This window comes from Mustela nivalis (assembly GCF_964662115.1).
Source record: "Mustela nivalis genome assembly, chromosome: 7".
Classification (NCBI taxonomy): Eukaryota; Metazoa; Chordata; class Mammalia; order Carnivora; family Mustelidae; genus Mustela; species Mustela nivalis.
Genome location: NC_139026.1, coordinates 63,142,631 through 63,160,344, shown reverse-complemented (window position 1 = coordinate 63,160,344; position 17,714 = coordinate 63,142,631). Strand labels below are relative to the sequence as shown.

The window sequence follows — 17,714 nt, the reverse complement described above, 5'->3', positions numbered from 1 at the left end:
CTATACTGTATTCATTTAAAAAAAAAAAAAAAAACATGTTACAAGTGGACTTGCGCAGTCCAAGCCCATGTTGTTGAAGGGTCAACTGTACTATCAAAATGCTCCTGAGAAAATTACCCAAAAAGAGAATATAACTCTTTCCAACTGAGGCAGTGCTAATACTAACACTAGAAACTTACTGAGCCTTCAGTTACAGTAGATTTTCCACTAAGGATTCCTTCGATATAAATACAGTGAGAAACTTGATTAATCCTACCTAGAACTTTTCACCTTTTTTGACATCAGCAATTCAGACATATTTATTTTATCTGATAAGGCAATCACTATTAAGTCTATTTATATGGCAAAGTCACAACAAAGTTACCTGTATAAGCTCCAAAACCACAACATCTACAGAAAGCAATACATGAGTAAAGTATAAATGTTAAATCATTCAACTGACTATGCTTGCAATGCATAAGGTAAGCTGGTTCTGCTATTCTTTAAGAAAGAAAAAGAAATTAAACAATTGGTCTCTTATTACCTCAGGAGTCTCTGAGGTCATAAATTCTGTTTCAGATCCCGAAGAAGCCTGATCGGTAGCAACCAAGCAAGCATTTGAGCTACAAGTAACTGAAGAAGCAGCAGCCTAGACACAGGAAAATACAGTAAGACATTATAAAACACATGTTTTGTTCACTTCTTACTTCTTGGGCCTTAGGCTTCCTGTTACTCTTATCAAGCACTCACTAGTGCCAAATACTATACCAAATACTTTATACATACTAACATACTGAATCCTAACAATAACCCTGTGAGGTTGAAACAACTATCCCTATTGACAAAAAGGAAGAGGCAAAGAAAGGTTAGGTAATTTACCCAAGATCACACGAAAATTAACTGTTAGAGCTAAGAGTTAAACCCAAGAAGTTAGCTAAATTGCCTTTCCAGGGCTGGTCACCAAAGCTACACATCTAATCCCATCCTCACTGGTCAAGATTCTTGGCCCTGGAAACCTGGGCCAGATTTTCCGTCTGGCACTCAACAGCAGTTCACCAGAAGCAGCTCAGCGTACATGCAACACTCCAGGCACCGCTCTGTCAGGGATCTTACTAACTATGCTTTCACTCAGTGCTCCCAATGTCTTAAAGAGACAGGTAGAAGTACAAATAGAAAGGATACATAAAGCACAGTGGCATCAAAATTCTAACAAAAAATTAAAGCTATTATTAAAAATTAAATATTTGTGAAACAAAAACTAAAGCTAATATTTATAAAACAAAAATTGAGAGCACAGCAGAACTTCGGTTTTGACAACTACCACCAATAAAAATCTGAAGTAAGGGGCGCCTGGGTGGCTCAGGTTAAAGCCTCTGCCTTCGGCACAGGTCATGATCCCAGTGTCCTGGAATGGAGCCCCATATCTCATATCCCAGTGTCCTGGAATGGAGCCCCATATCTCATATCCCAGTGTCCTGGAATGGAGCCCCATATCTCTGCTGAGCAGAGAGCCTGCTTCCTCCTCTCCCTCTGCCTGCCTCCCTGCCTACTTGTGACCTCTGTCTTTCAAATAAATAAATAAAAATCTTAAAAAAAAAAAAAACCTGAAGTGGCTAGAAAAGAATTCGTGGCACAAAGATAATAGAACATAACATAGAGAGATCTATAAGACTCTAGCAATTGCAGTCTGAAGTATCAATGAATCTACTCCTTTTATCTAAATGCTTTGAGATGTGACTCTCAGAAGTCCAAGTAACATAATGGGTACACTGGAAACTAATGAATGGCTATCAAATATCTGGAGCAGTTATGTATCAGTGACCTTCTAGAGGTGGTCACCAGAAAAGCCACTTCCTGGAAAGGAAATGGAGACCAACTTTAAAAAGGTCTTAAGAAAAATCATTTTTAAATCCTTTGAACACTTTATATACCTAAATAAATAAGATTAATTTAGATCTGACCAAAATATTAGAATTATTATGAGGCTATAGTGTTTCTAAAATTAGGTCTTTCTTCTGGCCCTCTCATTAAAGTAACAAGAATTGGGCCTGGCTATCGTGGGGACATAACTCTCTCTTGCCCGAGAGAGTTGTTAAGGCAACTCGAGGCACTTGATACTTAAGCTGTTCAATTTTAGTTAAAAGATTCACTTAACAACAAAATAGAGACACATTCTTCACATCAGTACTATTCAGAAGTTATGGTAGTTCAGGGCACCTGGGTGGCTCAGTCGGTTAAGTGGCCGCCTTCAGCTCGGGTCCTGATCTCGGGCTCCTGAGATCGAGCCCCACATTGGGCTCCCTGCTCAGCGGGAAGCCTGCTTCTCCCTCTTCCTCTGCCTGCTGCTCTGACTACTTGTACTCTCTATCTCTGTGTCAAATAAATTTTTAAAACTTTAAAAAAAAGAAAAAAAAAGTTATGGTAGTTCTTGCTTACAAATTATTGTTAAGCAGACCAGCTGAAGGTAGTTTTAGGTCAGTGAGTAAACGTGACCTGGAAACCAGTGGTTCCCAAAAAATGGATGTGCAGGGGGCACCTGGGTGTCTCAGTGGGTTAAAGTCTCTGCCTTCGACTCAGGTCATGATCTCGGGGTCCTGGGATTGAGCCCCACATCGGGCTCTCTACTCAGTGGGGAGCCTGCTTCCTCCTCTCTCTCTGCCTGCCTCTCCGCCTACTTGTGATCTCTCTCGCTCGCTCTCTCTGTGAAATAAATAAATAAATAATCTTTAAAAAAAAAAATGGATGTGCAGATTCACCCAGGAAGCCTATTACCAATACAGATGACTAAATACACCCCTGGAAATTCTGATCTGACAGGTCTAAGGTGGTATCTAGAAACAGAAGCGATCAAGGGCTTCTGATGCAGCCACCCAGAGCCCTGCCCCTGAGAACTGCTAAACAAGACCAGTGGCTTTTCAAAAAAATTTACCTTGTCAAAATGAAAGCCTCGTGTAGAACCTAACAGCTAAAACAAGATAAAATGGAACACTCAAAGCAATCAGTGAGGTGAGGGACTCAACTCAACAAATGCATTTTGAAAGCTGAGCCACACCTTATCAAACTAAATATAAACCACTGTAAACAAATGGTATTTACTCAGAAATTTCTGGACAGGAAGGCAACAACTGTTGAGCCATCTGGTCAAAATATTTAACCTGTCAGAGCTGTTACTGTTAAGAAAATTGCCATAAGGTTTTCAGACGGATCATGAGAAGTTTGTTTGTTTTTCTTTCTTTTTTTTTTTTTTAAGTAATAAGCAGAAAAGCAGCAAACCTCAAACTCACTAATGATGGAAATGCAATGTGCCATCAGGGATCTCAAAGATCTGGTCCCTCAGGTTAACTCGTATGTATGGAGGGAGGTGGGAGATTAGCTAACCATGGGTTAATCAAAATGAGTAACTTTCTTTAGACCCTTTACAAGCTGCTATACCAAGTGACTTAGGGAGCTCAATGGCAAAGAAAGATTCCCAAACAAAGAACCTCTGTATTCTTCAGACTTGCTTTTTCCTTACTAGAATCAGCTAGCCTTCTCTTTTCTAACAGATATCTTCTTCCCCGTGGTCGTTAGGTAACCTTTCGAGTACTAGCTGTACTTAATCTAAAAAACTAGACATCCCTAGAACATTATTTTCAATAATTTAGTAAAGTATATTAGAAAACAGCAAGTCTAATCATTCTTATCCAACCAAGAGTTTCTTCCCTGAATAGCCAAAAAAGATTACTTTAGAGAAGTTACCTGTAACGGCTCTTGAAGAAAATCACTTTGACTGGAAAGATTTTGTTCTGTAGATGCTGCGAAGAGTGAAATCAACAGTAAACTACTGAGGAGAAAAGTTTATGCATATCAACTGAGTGGAAACAAAAGTTATCACTTTACAAAAAAAGCAGTGATGGAAGAACTAGATCCCAAATTCACCATGAATTTTCTATTAAGAGTTTTAAAAAGTCAGAGGATCAGTGATCAGCCCCTTCTATAATATATAATGATGCTTTAAGATTAGAGGGGCAAAAGCAGCATTCCAAGTCTCCCAAAAGAACTATTACTCTAAAAAATAACTAGTAATAGTAATCTGGAAGATAAAATCTGAGCTATCATGAATAGAAATCAACTACTTACAGTCCAGTTCCAAGTTTCAAAATAAGTCTTAGCTGAGTCACAGATCTTTGAGATTTTTTTTCTCTTTGATCATGTATATTAGTATAATTTTCAATTATACAGTTTTGGTTTAGTTTCTTCTTGTTAATGTCCATCACTTTTGTTAATTACTCTCTACTCTCCTTACTTCACCCATGAATTATTATACTAATCTTCTAGTTGGTGTCTGCTCCTCACTACAAACTGGACTATGGCTTTAAATACCTCATTCCTCCCCTGAGATAAATGAGTGTAGAGCAAGAAGTCTAAAGTTTGTACAACAGATCAGATTCGATTGTAAGCTGCATCATTAGTTATTGTGTTAATTAGTGTACCAAATGTAAGGTAATTTCACTCATAATGAGGACTGAAAATTTTCCACACTAGATTTACAGAGTGGAAAGGACTCCAGTCACTTCAGAAAAACATATATTGCAAAAACAGCCATTGCACATCTCCATTCAAACATCTGGAGACTTTCCCTAAAATGCAAACAGAGGAACACCTGTGTTCCAGAGTCCTGGAATCAAGTCCCGCATCAGGCTCCTTGATCAGCAGGGAGCCTGCTTCCCCCTCTTTCTGCCTCTCCCCCCTGTTCATGTTCTCTCTCTCTTACAAATAAATACATCTTTAAAAAAAAAAAAAAAAGTATTCTAAAAGATAATAAATGAAATGTAAACAGATCTGATGAGTATACTAATGTCTTAATGGTAATTTACCCTTACATAACTGATGACATCTAGATACATTTAGAATAAATTAGCACACATAGTCTAATGCTTATAAAATTATTTGTAAAAGAAAACAACTATTAAACCTATGCATGTTTATTCTGAGTATTAGGATGAGTACATACCTACGGGGCTACCTGGAGTAGTTGAAGGCGGCTGTGACGATGGAATTGCACTTGAAGGTTTGTCAAAATCCAGAATAGATTCCTAAAGACAAGATTTTAAACCATAACTAGAAACAATTATTCATTAAAAAGCTAATACCAAGGGGTGCCTGGGTGGCTCAGTGGCTTAAAGCCTCTGCCTTCAGCTCAGGTCATGATCCCAGGGTCTTGGGATCGAGCCCCAAATCGGGCTCTCTGCTTAGTAGGGAGCCTGCTTCCTCCCCTCTCTCTCTCTGCCTGCCTCTCTGCCTACTTGTGATCTCTGTCTGCCAAATTAAAAAAAAAAAAAAAAAAGCTAATACCAAAAAAAAGCTAATACCATTAAACTATTCATGATGTCATCCATAGCTATTAGCTATAAAGAATCTAGCTAATAACTACCACAAAATATTAATAACCTAGTCTTCATTAAGAGGAAAAAGAGAGTTTAAAATCTAAAGTAACTGTCAAACCTTAAAATTATGTCAAGTAATTCCAAGGCTTACCTTGGGGGGGGTGGAGATAGACGAAAACAAAAAACCCCCACTTGACTTGAGTTCTTAAACATAAGCATTAATCCTATAACCTCACTTTTATTATGCCCAACCAAGGAGGGTTTAATTATCTTATCTCAACCACTAAACTAGCTCATGCAGCTATTAAACCTTTCCTAATGAGAAACCATTCTCTTCTCCCATCTGCCTATCTTGGTTCTCCCAGGAAATGTTTCCAACATTTTGAATACTTAAGCTAAACTTGTAGTAATCACCTTAGTTTTTTCCTTTATCTTCACATAACCTACAGGTAAGTAAGGAATTCCCTCATTTTACAAGTAGAGGGTTATAGGCTAAATACCTTGTCACAGATTTTACAACTAGTAAATAGCAGAACTGAGATTAAACACAGCTCTACTCCAGAATTCAGGATCTTTTTACTACACAAAAATATCTTATTTGTCTACTTCCCTCAGTAATTACCATACTATTCTGAAACTCTGGAAGACTCAGTACAACACAATTTAGCACCTAACTACTGCCATAACACTACAATCTTCTACAACTGGAATAACAACTTCTTGAAGGTGATAAATGTCTTGGGATTTTCTACACACAACAGCACCTACCAGATACCAAGCAGAGCTGGTCCTCACAGTCTGAGTGGAAATTACCAATGATCTACAGCAGAAATTATTTAAGCACTTATACTTTTTAAATGTTTAGTTCATTACTCACAATAAATTTAGGAATAAGAACTCATTTTTCAAAAGACACTGAAACAGTGAAGTAGCCTTTCTGAACTGTGTAAGCTAGGAAGCGGCAGAGCTTCCTAGGATTCACCCATATTCTGAACACCAAAATCTATGCTCTTAACAACTTCATTGTAATGCTTGAGATCAGAAACTAGTAGCCCCAGGAATATCATTCAAGATTCATTTAAGAATGACTCATACTTGCATAAAGTTACAAGTTCCTTGAATCTGGGTCATCAAATCCTGCAGTTTTTCTTTCCTCAATACTGGATCCTTTGGAAGGGTCGAGGAAGAACCTACAGGCTGATGCATAGGCTTAGGCACCTACAAAATAAATCCATAATGTGTAAGAGTGAAATTCTCATCCAACATACTAATTCAGTAAACTCAGTTAGCTATCGCTATGTCTTAATGAAATCAAGACACATAGCAAAATCCATTTATCGGATTTATCTTAGATGAAGAATTTCTCCATAAATGCATTTTCTAAATAATTAAACCCAACTTTAAACACCTTTTCCTCTTCAGAACACCTTTAATGGCAATATTTCTAAAACACCCTTTTTTTAAAGGGAAGACCGAAAATAACAGAACTTCCTTGCCAAAATTTTTTCATTGTAATCAACTTATGTCCTTTTAAGATGCCACTAAGAAGACACATAAATGATTCTTTCCCAGAGGAAAAAATTACTACCACGTTAAATATAAACCCCATTTTTAAACATCTGATTTCAGAAAAATTAAGGTATAAAAATATATACATATACACCCTAAAATTGAGGAAATATGCTATTATATTTTGTTACCAAGTAAGTATATTTTGGGGGGCTACTTATGTTTATAAAGAGGCTAGCCTTTACACTAAATCACTTACAATGCTGTATACCCTGAATTAGACCTAATGCTTGTATAGTTAACTTCCTACAGCTGCCAGTGAGCCTCCCCCTACCAGACCAGCTCTTCACCTTCTAATTCACCAGGAAGTCACACAGCTAAGCCTGTCCAAATCATCATGAAGAGATGTGAAGAGATCCTCTTAGGAGGAAAGTACAAGCTTTAGTGATTAATTTCACATTATCTATCTAGTCTCTTGACCTGGAACTCTATTTTGCCCTTGACTGTATTTATTCATGTTCTAGCCAGCTAAGATTGCAAGACAGAGAAACGGTATACTGTACAGAAAAGTGTCCTCTCAGTCACTGAAAGGCCCTGCAACTTCAATATAATGCCGTCTGTACCATTAAAAGCAAATTAAATGAGTTTCGGCCTTTCCAACAAAGCACTGATTTTAAATATTACTCAACAAATAGCATAATATTCTGGTATGTAAAGGCTCAGCACTGTAATACCTAATGGAATTTTAAATTAGGTTTTTTAATTTTTTAAAAGATTTTATTTATTTATTTGACAGAGAGAGAGAGAGAGACCACAAGTAGGCAGGGAGGCAGGCAGAGAGAAGGGGAAGCAGCCTCCCCGCTGAGCACAGAGCCCAATGCAGGGCTCGATCCCAGGACCCTGAGATCATAACCTGAGCTGAAGGCAGAGGCTTAACCCTCTGAGCTACCCAGGTGCCCCTATATTAGGTTTTTTATAACAGCTTTACTAAAATACTAAATTGGTTTCTAAAATAAGTTTCTCAAAATAGTTATATCACAATTACTGTTATGTGATATCTAGTTAATGAAGCAAGACTATCAATCTTCTACAGGGTCAGAAAGAAATTAAAATTGATACTAGCATTTGAAGAAAAGAAGAAAGGCAAGCAAAAGGAGACAACACTAAAATTCTCTTGCCATAAGGTAGGGACAATTTATTTATAAAATTCAATGCTTTGATTTCTCCACATAAATGTTTTTCTTACTGTTAGAAGACCAAAGATTTATCAGAAAGCCTCTGGGTAAAGCGACATGGAAGTGCAGGGAACATTATGAGAAAGAGACCAGAGACGGAAAACACTGGGAAGATGAGAAGTTCATATTTCTTAGCAAGCAAGCTTGAAACAACTTTACATTTCAATAGGAGTAAAGACCTTGTAATTTAATAAACTAAATAGCAGTGCATCCAAGGATTATTCGCTTTAAGTCTTATCTTCCTGAAATGGGTTATTTATCATTAATTGAATAAGGTCTTATATTTGAACTAAATCTCATACTCCAAAATCTAGTTACAGAATACTAAAATCTATAGTTTCCATCTCCAGAAAATTCTCATTTCAAAACAGAAACAAAACTAATTAGGATCCTACCTCACCTTCTGGAATGTCAACAACCACAAAACCACCGAAGAATACAGGCTAATCTGAACGACTGCAAATGAGTGCAAGAGTAACAAGAAAATACAGAAAAGTATAACTTCTGTCAGAAGTCATCTGTGTGCCAGGCGGAAGATAATGAGTGAAATATAGTTTTAAAAAAAAAAAAAAAAAGCCCCTCATTCTATGGCATGTTTTTATTTTTCTGACTTGTTTGTATTATGATCTTATCCAAACCATCCACTATTTTTATGTCATACCATGTCGTTAAAATTAGGGCATTCAAACAGTATGTTCTAACTGTGGAAATTTCATCTCAGGTTAGGCTCAAAACACAAACTAGGTCTACTTCCAATTTTCTAGGGAAAACAATAAACTACACATCAAAGAATTAAGTGAAATAATCTATATACTTAACATGGGTCTCATAAAATTTTTTTAAGAGGACTAAAAAAGTATTACAAGTTTTTATTTATGCCTACATTGACCAAAGCAGACTGATAAGAACAAACTCACATCTTTGGGTTCTGTATTAAACTTCCTGGGCAGGAGCTGGTCATTTGGTATGAGGCTTGCTGGAGCTACCCCCCAGGACTTTGGAGAAATCTGTGATTGCGGTGTTAAGGGGTGTTTTTGACTCTCAACATTGTTTTCCCAGGATTTTGAAGTCTCTGGCTGCCTTGAATCCTGGTCTTCACACACGGTAGTGGTCCATGACTTGGTGATGTCCTGGTCATTCTGCACAGAAGGTGTCCACGACTTTGGAGATTGCTTCTTTGGATCCTGTTCTTTCTGCAGCTGAACCGGCCAAGGCTTTGATGTCTCCTGCTTCTTCTGTTCTTCTTGAATATATCCTGTTTTGGATTTAGGAGCTTCTTGCTTCCACTGGCTAGGAGCTGGCTTAGGTTTGGAGACATCCTGCTTCTTCTGCTCTTCCTGCAGAGTGGACCTGAGTTTTGGATCTTGTTTCCTCTGTTCTAAGGAAACTGCAGGCTTTGATACCTCCTGGTGCTTAACAGAAGGCTCCCAGGATTTGAAGGATTCCTGTTTCTTTTCCTGACCATCTGGTTCAGTAAGCATATCCCAACATTTGGGGAGATTTGGTTTTCTAGCATAATCTGCTTCCCAGGATTGCTCTTCATCTTGTTTGCTTGAATAATCTACTTCTGTCATGTAGCGTCTGTTAAGAAACTAGCAGAGAAAAATACGTGCTTGAGTCACAAAATTTGTAAAAGACCTTGAGGGAAACACTGAATTCTGTTAGTATTCCTATGTCCATTGGTCTGAGTCACTATGCTAATGGGAAATTTCCGTCTCTATCATACTTGAAAAGACCATCCTACTTTTTTTGTCCATTCCTTTTCTCTCAATTAACAGAAATACCACCTTCAATACTTCAAAAGTAGCAATCTGTACCTGACTCACCTAAAACTAGTAAGAACTATACATCACAAGTGCCAAGTTTGCTTGATTCAGGTTCTTTTACCAAGGCTGTTCTGCCTCTGCCAACCTTAGACTACTCTACCTATATGACTCCCTAAAATGTTAAGGCAGAGGATAGTTCAATTATACACATTTACACTATTTAACCTTAAGTGTTACGTTTCCTGAATTACCAGCCTTTTATTTCTTTTACACCTCAATTGTACTTTGACTCTGACTCTTCCATTCTTTTCAGCTTCCAAAAATTTTAATGTCACTTCAGAAAGAGAACAAATATTCAATTACCAATGTGAGTAAATTCTGACAAATGCAAAATCCTTCTTTAAATTCTAACACAAGGGCCAAGCACAGCAGCTAACACTTGAGCAGTTACTGTGCACCAGGCCAAATTCTAAGCAATTTAGAACTGAACTCCTTTAATCCTCACAGTAACATGAAGCAGACATTATTAGTATCCTCATTTTACATAAGAGGACAACAGACACAGCTGGACTTAACATCTTACCCAAAGTCACTAAGCTAAGTAAGCTGCAAGCTGGTATTCAAGCTTAAGAAATCTAGTGTCAGAGCCTCAGCTCCCAAACACACTATACAAAAGTCTCAAAATCCAAAATCAGCAAATTACCTTTCAGAAACTTACCTCCTGGGGTTGTATCTCTGGCTGTGCAAGTTCCATAAGAGACTCTGGAAAGATAATACTCCCTTGAGTACTAAATAAACCAAATGTTTTAGGCTGATTACAACTATAATCATTCTAGTGACATATTTCAGAAGAGTAAGAGGAAAAGGATAGTACAATGAAATATATTCACAGCAGGAGTAATCCCCACTCTTGCTTGTTGGTCAAAAGCATGTGGTCTGAAGCTAGCTGAAGCTAGTGACTCTCCTTAAATGCCAATTTTCTAAAGTCAAGTCCCAGCTATAAACTGATTTTGATTGAAAGTAAGACTATTGAAAAAAAGAAAAAGAAAGAAAGAAAGAAAATAAGGCTATCATTTCTTATGCACAAATACAACTCCTTTCAAGTTGAGACTATAGCTCCAAGCCATGGGGTAAAAATTAGTCATCTCAGCTTGAAATACAGGCCTTAAAAGGGCCTCTTAGAGGCCCTTAAAAGGCCTCCTAAAAGCCAGTTTAAGGATAGAAGGTGGTAAGGGAATGGAGACACTAAAGCATCAGACTTAGTGTTAAGAACTAAGAGAAAATAAACATGAGAAATAATGTGAACCGTGCTAGTAGAGGCTACTGGAAACCTGCCCTGGACTACCTACACAGAATTGGAATTTTCTAAATAAACTGAGTCCCAACAAACAAGAACAAAAGTGACACTGATTCAAAGTATCTCTTCCCCCAAGAAAAGTGGAATTTTGAAAAGTTTATTCCCTTCACTGACTTTGGCACTTTTTTTCCAAATCTGTTAACTTTATTTCTGTTCTCATTCTACTACCATTCTGGATTCTACTATGACATTTTACACAATTTTAAATTGAATTATCTTACTAGCAGTTTAATAAAGAAGTCCATTCAAATTCCATAAAGGCCTCATTTGAAAAGTATATTCTCTTATAACAAAGAATAACCTTATGTTTCTGCTAAGGTTCAATCTGTAAATATGGTAATAAAGCCTATAAACATATTCTAAACCTAAGTTTATCCTGCTGTAAGTAGGTATTTCCATGCATAAGAAATTGACAAATCAAAATAAGGCAATCTTTTTACAATGATTTGACTCATTTTGTGCTAAGTATTAAAAAATGCAACCACTTTAAAGAATTTCTGAGATCACAACAAACCTGACTCTTTGACAGATTCAGTTTTCAATAACTGTTTTTTCTTCTCTGATTTTATTAGCATTTCTTCCTCCAATGATACTTCTTTTTCCTTAGCATTTTTTGGGACTGGGATACTCTCAAAATAGCCTGAGTTCAGCAATTTAGACAGCAGATCTTTCATGTGTTTGTCTAAGAAAGAGTGATTAAGACTTAGTTATCACATAACCTAACAGTTCATGAAAATTATTTGGACAGAAATCCTAATATAATTTTATCCTAGTTACAGTATGCCATAATATCCTACATAGGGGGAATTCAAAGAACTGGTCAGTACCATGAAGAGTAAATATGCAGTACATCTTTGCTTTATGCTGAACCAAAATAAATTTTAAAGATCAGAATTTCAAAGTTCAGCAAGTCACTTAAGTTTCTCTGGGCCTCCATTTCCACCATTTGAAATGGGTTCAAGCATTTTAAGTGTACAGTTTTAACAGATACAACATAGGACATTACTCCCACCAGAACCAGGATATAAAACATTTTCATCAATTCAAAAGTTCCCTCATGCCCCTTTTATATCAATCCCCTCCACCCACACCCTGGGGAACCACGGACCTGCTATCATTCTAGTTATATCCTTTCTAGAATTCCATATAAATGGAATCATTCACTATGTACTCATTTTTTGGTTTGGCTTCTTTCACTCAGCATAATTACTGAAGTTCACATCCATGTTGTTGCATGTATCAACCTTTCATTCCTTTATTACTGAGCACATTCTACTGTATGGACATACCATATTTTGTTTATCAGTTATCAACTGATGTACATCTAGGCTGTATTCAGTCTGGCGCTATCATTAATAAAGCTGATACAAACATTCATGTACAAGTACTTATGTGAATGTACGTTTACAATTCTCTTGGGTACTATGAGTGTAATTGCTTGGTCACATAGTAAGCATTTTATAAGAAACCACCAAACTATGTCTCCCAAAGTTATTCATATCATTTTGCACTGTAACCAAGAAAAAAATTTCTATGATTTAAACTTGGAAGGACTTGGGAATTTTGAATAGTTATACTGCATACTTAGATATTTTTTAAAAGGAAGCAATCACTAGTAACAAAAATTTTTACTCACTTCTAGCATTTTCATTATCCTAAGCTAGTACACAAAACTATGTATTTCGGGGTGCCCAGGTGGCTCAGACATTAAACGTCTGTCCTCAGCTCAGGTCATGATCCCAGCTGGGATGGAGCCTAGCATTGGGCTCTCTGCGCAGCAGGAAGCCAGTTTCTCCCTCCCCACTCTCCCTGCTTGTGTTCCCTCTCTCTCTGTCTCTCTGTCAAATAAATAAAATCTTTTAAAAAACAAACAAACAAACAAACAAACCTATGTACTTCATGTCTATTTGTACTTAGTCATTTGGCCAAAGTCTATTAGGAAGCCAAAAGGACTCTTTCTCTCTAAATCATTTCCAGATAGATAGACAACAATGTTTCAATATACCATGTACCCATACCATTTATATTTTCTTAGATCTGGTAGATAAGCCTTACCATTAACAATGTGTGGATTTAAGATTCCTAAATAGAAAAGGTACTACCATGCAAAGAACTGAACCCCAAAATGGTTAAGCCAGTATGAGTCCTTAGCTCTTGTTCCCAAATCATAGTGACTTGCCACTTCAAAACTCTACTTAGATTCCATTCTAGTGAGTGTAATTAAAAAATAGCTGCTTTTAAAAGAACTAAACAGAGATCATTCTCCAAATGAAGGAAGTATTGCCTGACATGTAAATTCTAATGGACTGACAGTTTCAGCCCTCAATATCAAAACAAACAACAAAACAGCCCTAAACTTCGAAACAAAGTCTAGTATTTACTGCTTAAGTCCAGAGAAGAGAAAACTCACATGTCGTTCCTACCACTGCTTTCTCACTACCTTCCAAAAGGTCCCAAAAGTACAAGGATGACTGCTCCATCTGGTCTTCAACACTGACAAGGAAAAGCAGCAGAAGCACAAAAGTAGCTTTAAAGATACATACATATATATATATATATATACACAAATATATATGGAGCAATACAATTTATACAGTATAGCTCCATCAACAGTCAAGACATTCAATGTTAATTTTGTCTTTTTACTCTCTCAAAATGAAAAAGTTCAAATTTTATAGAAGATGACTAAATACCCAGTGAGGGATTTCAGATGTAAACATTTTCCCTTAAAACAAAGTATTTTACCAAATAGAACTATTAAGAAATAGACAAAGCAGAGTTTCTAAGGTTGTCAGTGCAGTGTCATTAATTATCAACCATACATCCTAGATGAAAGAACAGTGGAATGGCAATACTAAGAGCTATATTTGACTTTAAAGACAGCAGTTTAGGGGCACCTTGGTGGCTCAGTGGGTTAAAGCCTCTGTTTTGGGCTCAGGTCATGAACTCAGGGTCCTGGGATCGATCCCTGCAACAGGCTCTCAGCAGGGAGCCTGCTTCCCCCTCTCCCTCTCTGCCTGCCTCTCTGCCTACTTGTGATCTCTGTCAAATAAGTAAATAAAATCTTTTAAAAAATAAATAAATAATAAAGACAACAGTTTATTTTCCAAATTATATTTCACTTACACATATTAAAGTAAGCCACACTCCCTAAATCCATTAAAGTGAAGAGAAGAAAACACCCAAATAGATAAAGATGATGGACTAGATGATCAGAATGGAAATAAAAAAATATATATATATGGTTATATATAGGTTAAAATTAAGTTTTATTGAGTTTTTTTCCCCCCAATACAGGACTGATTTCCAGTAACAACTGAAATCTGACTATGCTTTAGCATGGCCAGCAGGCACAACACAGGAAGGACCTTTATCTAACAAAGCAGAAGCACAGAGATCTATTCATTAGCTGATTTCCTCCATCAAACCAGAAAACAGCAAATGGATAACTATGGGGGAAAAATTGGGTAGCCTCAATTTGCTGACTTTGTCTCTTAAATTATCAGATTTGTTTCTCAGTACTTATTCACAGCATAAGACAACCACCAAATAATTCTCACTTTGAAAGTTTAATGATACTGGCCAAGTTAAATTCCATTTACCTCCACTTAAGTACAGCAGTAGTAAGAAGGCAAAGACTCTCAGGTAATACAAGAGCCCAAGATAATTACAAAAAAAAAAAAAAAAAAAAAAACTTTAAGTATAACATATAATCAGTCTTATAATTAATACTTGTACAGAGGCAAACGTATCATTTTTTAAATCAAAGTTACAACTGAACAAGCATGTTAGTGAGATCATTCAAACTGAGTTTCCTTCTAGCCTATCAATATCAACCCTGTCACAGTCTGGTCCAGCCAGTGTTTCCCAGGGTAAATGAAATGAGTATTTTCTTAATTTCTCTCTCTCAATCTCTCTATACATATATACTATAATACAAACATGTAATTATCTATATGCATATATATGTATAAAACTATAAATATAAAAAATTTTAAAATAGGCTAAAATATCGTATGTTTTCTTTTAGGAAAATATTTTCATTAGCTTACCTCAGACTTTCATTTCTTTCAGGGCAGGTCAGTTTTGAAAATTTAATGAGGTAGTCAAGTTCTTTTAAAGGCAAATACACTGCACCATTCAAGCCCCCTTTGAAATCCTTCTGTACATGTTCCTGTGTCAGGTTCTGTAATACATACTGAACTTGAAGTATAGTACGAAGTTTTTTCTTCTCAGCCTCAAGCTTTAGCATGTGCTCCCTTCTCTGGGCCTTCTTCTGAGCTTTAAGTAGCTATTAAAACAAATGCTCATTAAAGTTGACAACTTTCTACCACCCCATATTAGTAGTTCACAGTCCACAAAAGTCTAATTCCAAAGGGTTGAGATCAGATGATAAATGACATACACACACACACACACACACACACACACACACACAGTGAAACTGCAGGTTCATTTAACCCCTTTCCTTTTCAGTTGAGGAAGGGACAGAGTATTAAGTTGGTATGCCTCGGGTAACCAGAGCTGAGAATGTCCAAACATCTCCAAACTCCAGGTTGTATTTAGTACCTCTGACACCACCATGATAAGAAACAAAGTACCTATCACTGATACGCACAATAATCCCAAAATTTAACTTTTCCCTATTTATGTAAATCAAACCTTTTTTAGACGTAGGATTTTAAGAAAATGCTTTGGTTTTCAAGTTTGGGGTTTTTTTAAATTACTCATTCTAGGAAGATATTTCAACTGAAATGGTCAATCTTCAACAATCTGAAGGTGACTAGCCAAAGCATAAGGAATTGAAAACCAAACAAAAATAAAATGTCTTACAAGCATAACGCTAAAACATTCATACCAAATAGTTTTTAGGTTAAACTGAGGTATTTTCATAATAGTTCATCAGTCTGGATGGAGCTGTATTTTTCATTATTTAGCTAACCAAACATATACGGTCAGTTAGCAGAACATAAATTTTCCATCAAACAAATATGTATGCAGACTAAGCAGCACTGAGTCTATACTCTAAAGCTCAGAACCATAATCCCTTAAAGTCTGATATAACACATGGGCCCCAGAAGTCCATAAATTACCAATTAATAAAAAGTATCATCTATTTCCAGTAAGAAACCTAGAAGGTCTTTTCTCCCCAGTTGTTCCTCTAATTGTAGTATTTCCATCATACTAGATATTTTCCAAGTTATGAAGATTAAGAGAGCAAACAAAAATCTAAAAGAACATTTTGCCTATATGAGATTAAAGTACTTTGGTATATCATCATATTTAAAACTCTACAGAAGACATGTTCATAAATCCTAACAGATTAAAATGAGAGGAAACCTCAGGGGAAAGATTCATTATGGCATTATTAATTCCTTTCTAGGGGGTATGAAAGTCACTTAATAAATTTAACTTGTGCTACTACCAAGGACAAGAGACAGTAAGTAAAGGTAAAATTCTGAGAATGAGAAATGGACTGGTTGGGATTATGTGAGGTAGGATATTTTCAGGATGGTAAAGGCTCAGAAATGCCTTCTCCAAGACTTCAATATGGACTTACCCCAATAACATTTACCACAACTACAGGACTCCCCATTTCTGCTTGAGAGGAGGAAAGTGAATAGAGGGGGCAATTCTAGTTCTCCAAGACAGTGGGATTCTTCTGGGAAAATTTCATGATGGTACAAGGAAAAGCAACTGACACAGAGGGCATCTTCAAGTTTATGTCCTATGATTACCTCAGAACTGTTCTTAGCCATTCCCTAGGCTGTAGTAAATGTTCTTACAGGCTCAGGATACCCTGAACTTCCCCTATCAAAGTACCTATTAAATGGTTACCTTTTATTTAGATGTATCTCAATTAGGTTTCAGATCTGTGATGACAGGGACTATATCTCTGTTGTTTACCAATATGTATCAATAGTGCCCAGCAGAGAGCCTGACAGATGACAGGACCTCAAATATTTATTGAATCAATCAAGTGCCAAGAAAGTATGTTGTTTCCTACACCATAATCGGGAAACTACAGACAACAGACTATTTCTCCTTATTTCTATAGAAACTAAGAAATCAGGATACATTTTCTTCTCTTCTTTCAGCTGAGGACTGATTTGTAAAGAAGGAAGATCACATGAAGTAAACCACTATCGACAAATCATATGGAATAATAAAATTTATCTTCTGATTCCTCTTAGAATGATAAATTTCCACCAATGGACAGAGCTCATGTCATGAAGACAGATAGAGCTGGGAAGAAAAGAAAGGCTTCCAAATTTAGTTTGAAGGGATAGAAAATGTTATACACTGCAAAACTGACTCCCATAAAAAGAGATATGACAAAAGAAAAACTCTAGTAAAAGGAAAGTCCAAAAATTACTATGCTGGAAGGTAACTGGCAAGCAGCTTTAAGGCATGTTCCAATGTACTTTAACACCTCACCTAAAGTGAAAGTAAACCCACAGTATAAATGAGAAAAAAAATAACCTAATGGTTATCAATATAA

At 36.5% G+C, this 17,714-nt stretch overlaps 1 protein-coding gene across 32 annotated transcripts in view; it reads right to left on the bottom strand.

The window, feature by feature from the left end:
• CAPRIN2 (caprin family member 2) overlaps window positions 1-17,714 on the bottom strand; it is a 48,529-nt gene that overhangs the window by 11,752 nt on the left and 19,063 nt on the right. For 23 of the 32 annotated variants that reach the window (XM_082740670.1, XM_082740674.1, XM_082740675.1 and 20 more), the window contains 9 exons: window positions 15,265-15,503; window positions 13,623-13,705; window positions 11,727-11,894; window positions 10,574-10,617; window positions 9,007-9,681; window positions 6,441-6,563; window positions 4,973-5,054; window positions 3,718-3,773; window positions 524-628 (listed from right to left, as the gene is read on the bottom strand). In XM_082740670.1, coding sequence (XP_082596796.1) covers window positions 524-628; window positions 3,718-3,773; window positions 4,973-5,054; window positions 6,441-6,563; window positions 9,007-9,681; window positions 10,574-10,617; window positions 11,727-11,894; window positions 13,623-13,705; window positions 15,265-15,503 — 1,575 coding nt within the window. The remainder of the gene's footprint in view (window positions 1-523; window positions 629-3,717; window positions 3,774-4,972; window positions 5,055-6,440; window positions 6,564-9,006; window positions 9,682-10,573; window positions 10,618-11,726; window positions 11,895-13,622; window positions 13,706-15,264; window positions 15,504-17,714) is intronic. The other 9 variants (XM_082740678.1, XM_082740680.1, XM_082740664.1 and 6 more) reach the window with 2 other exon arrangements.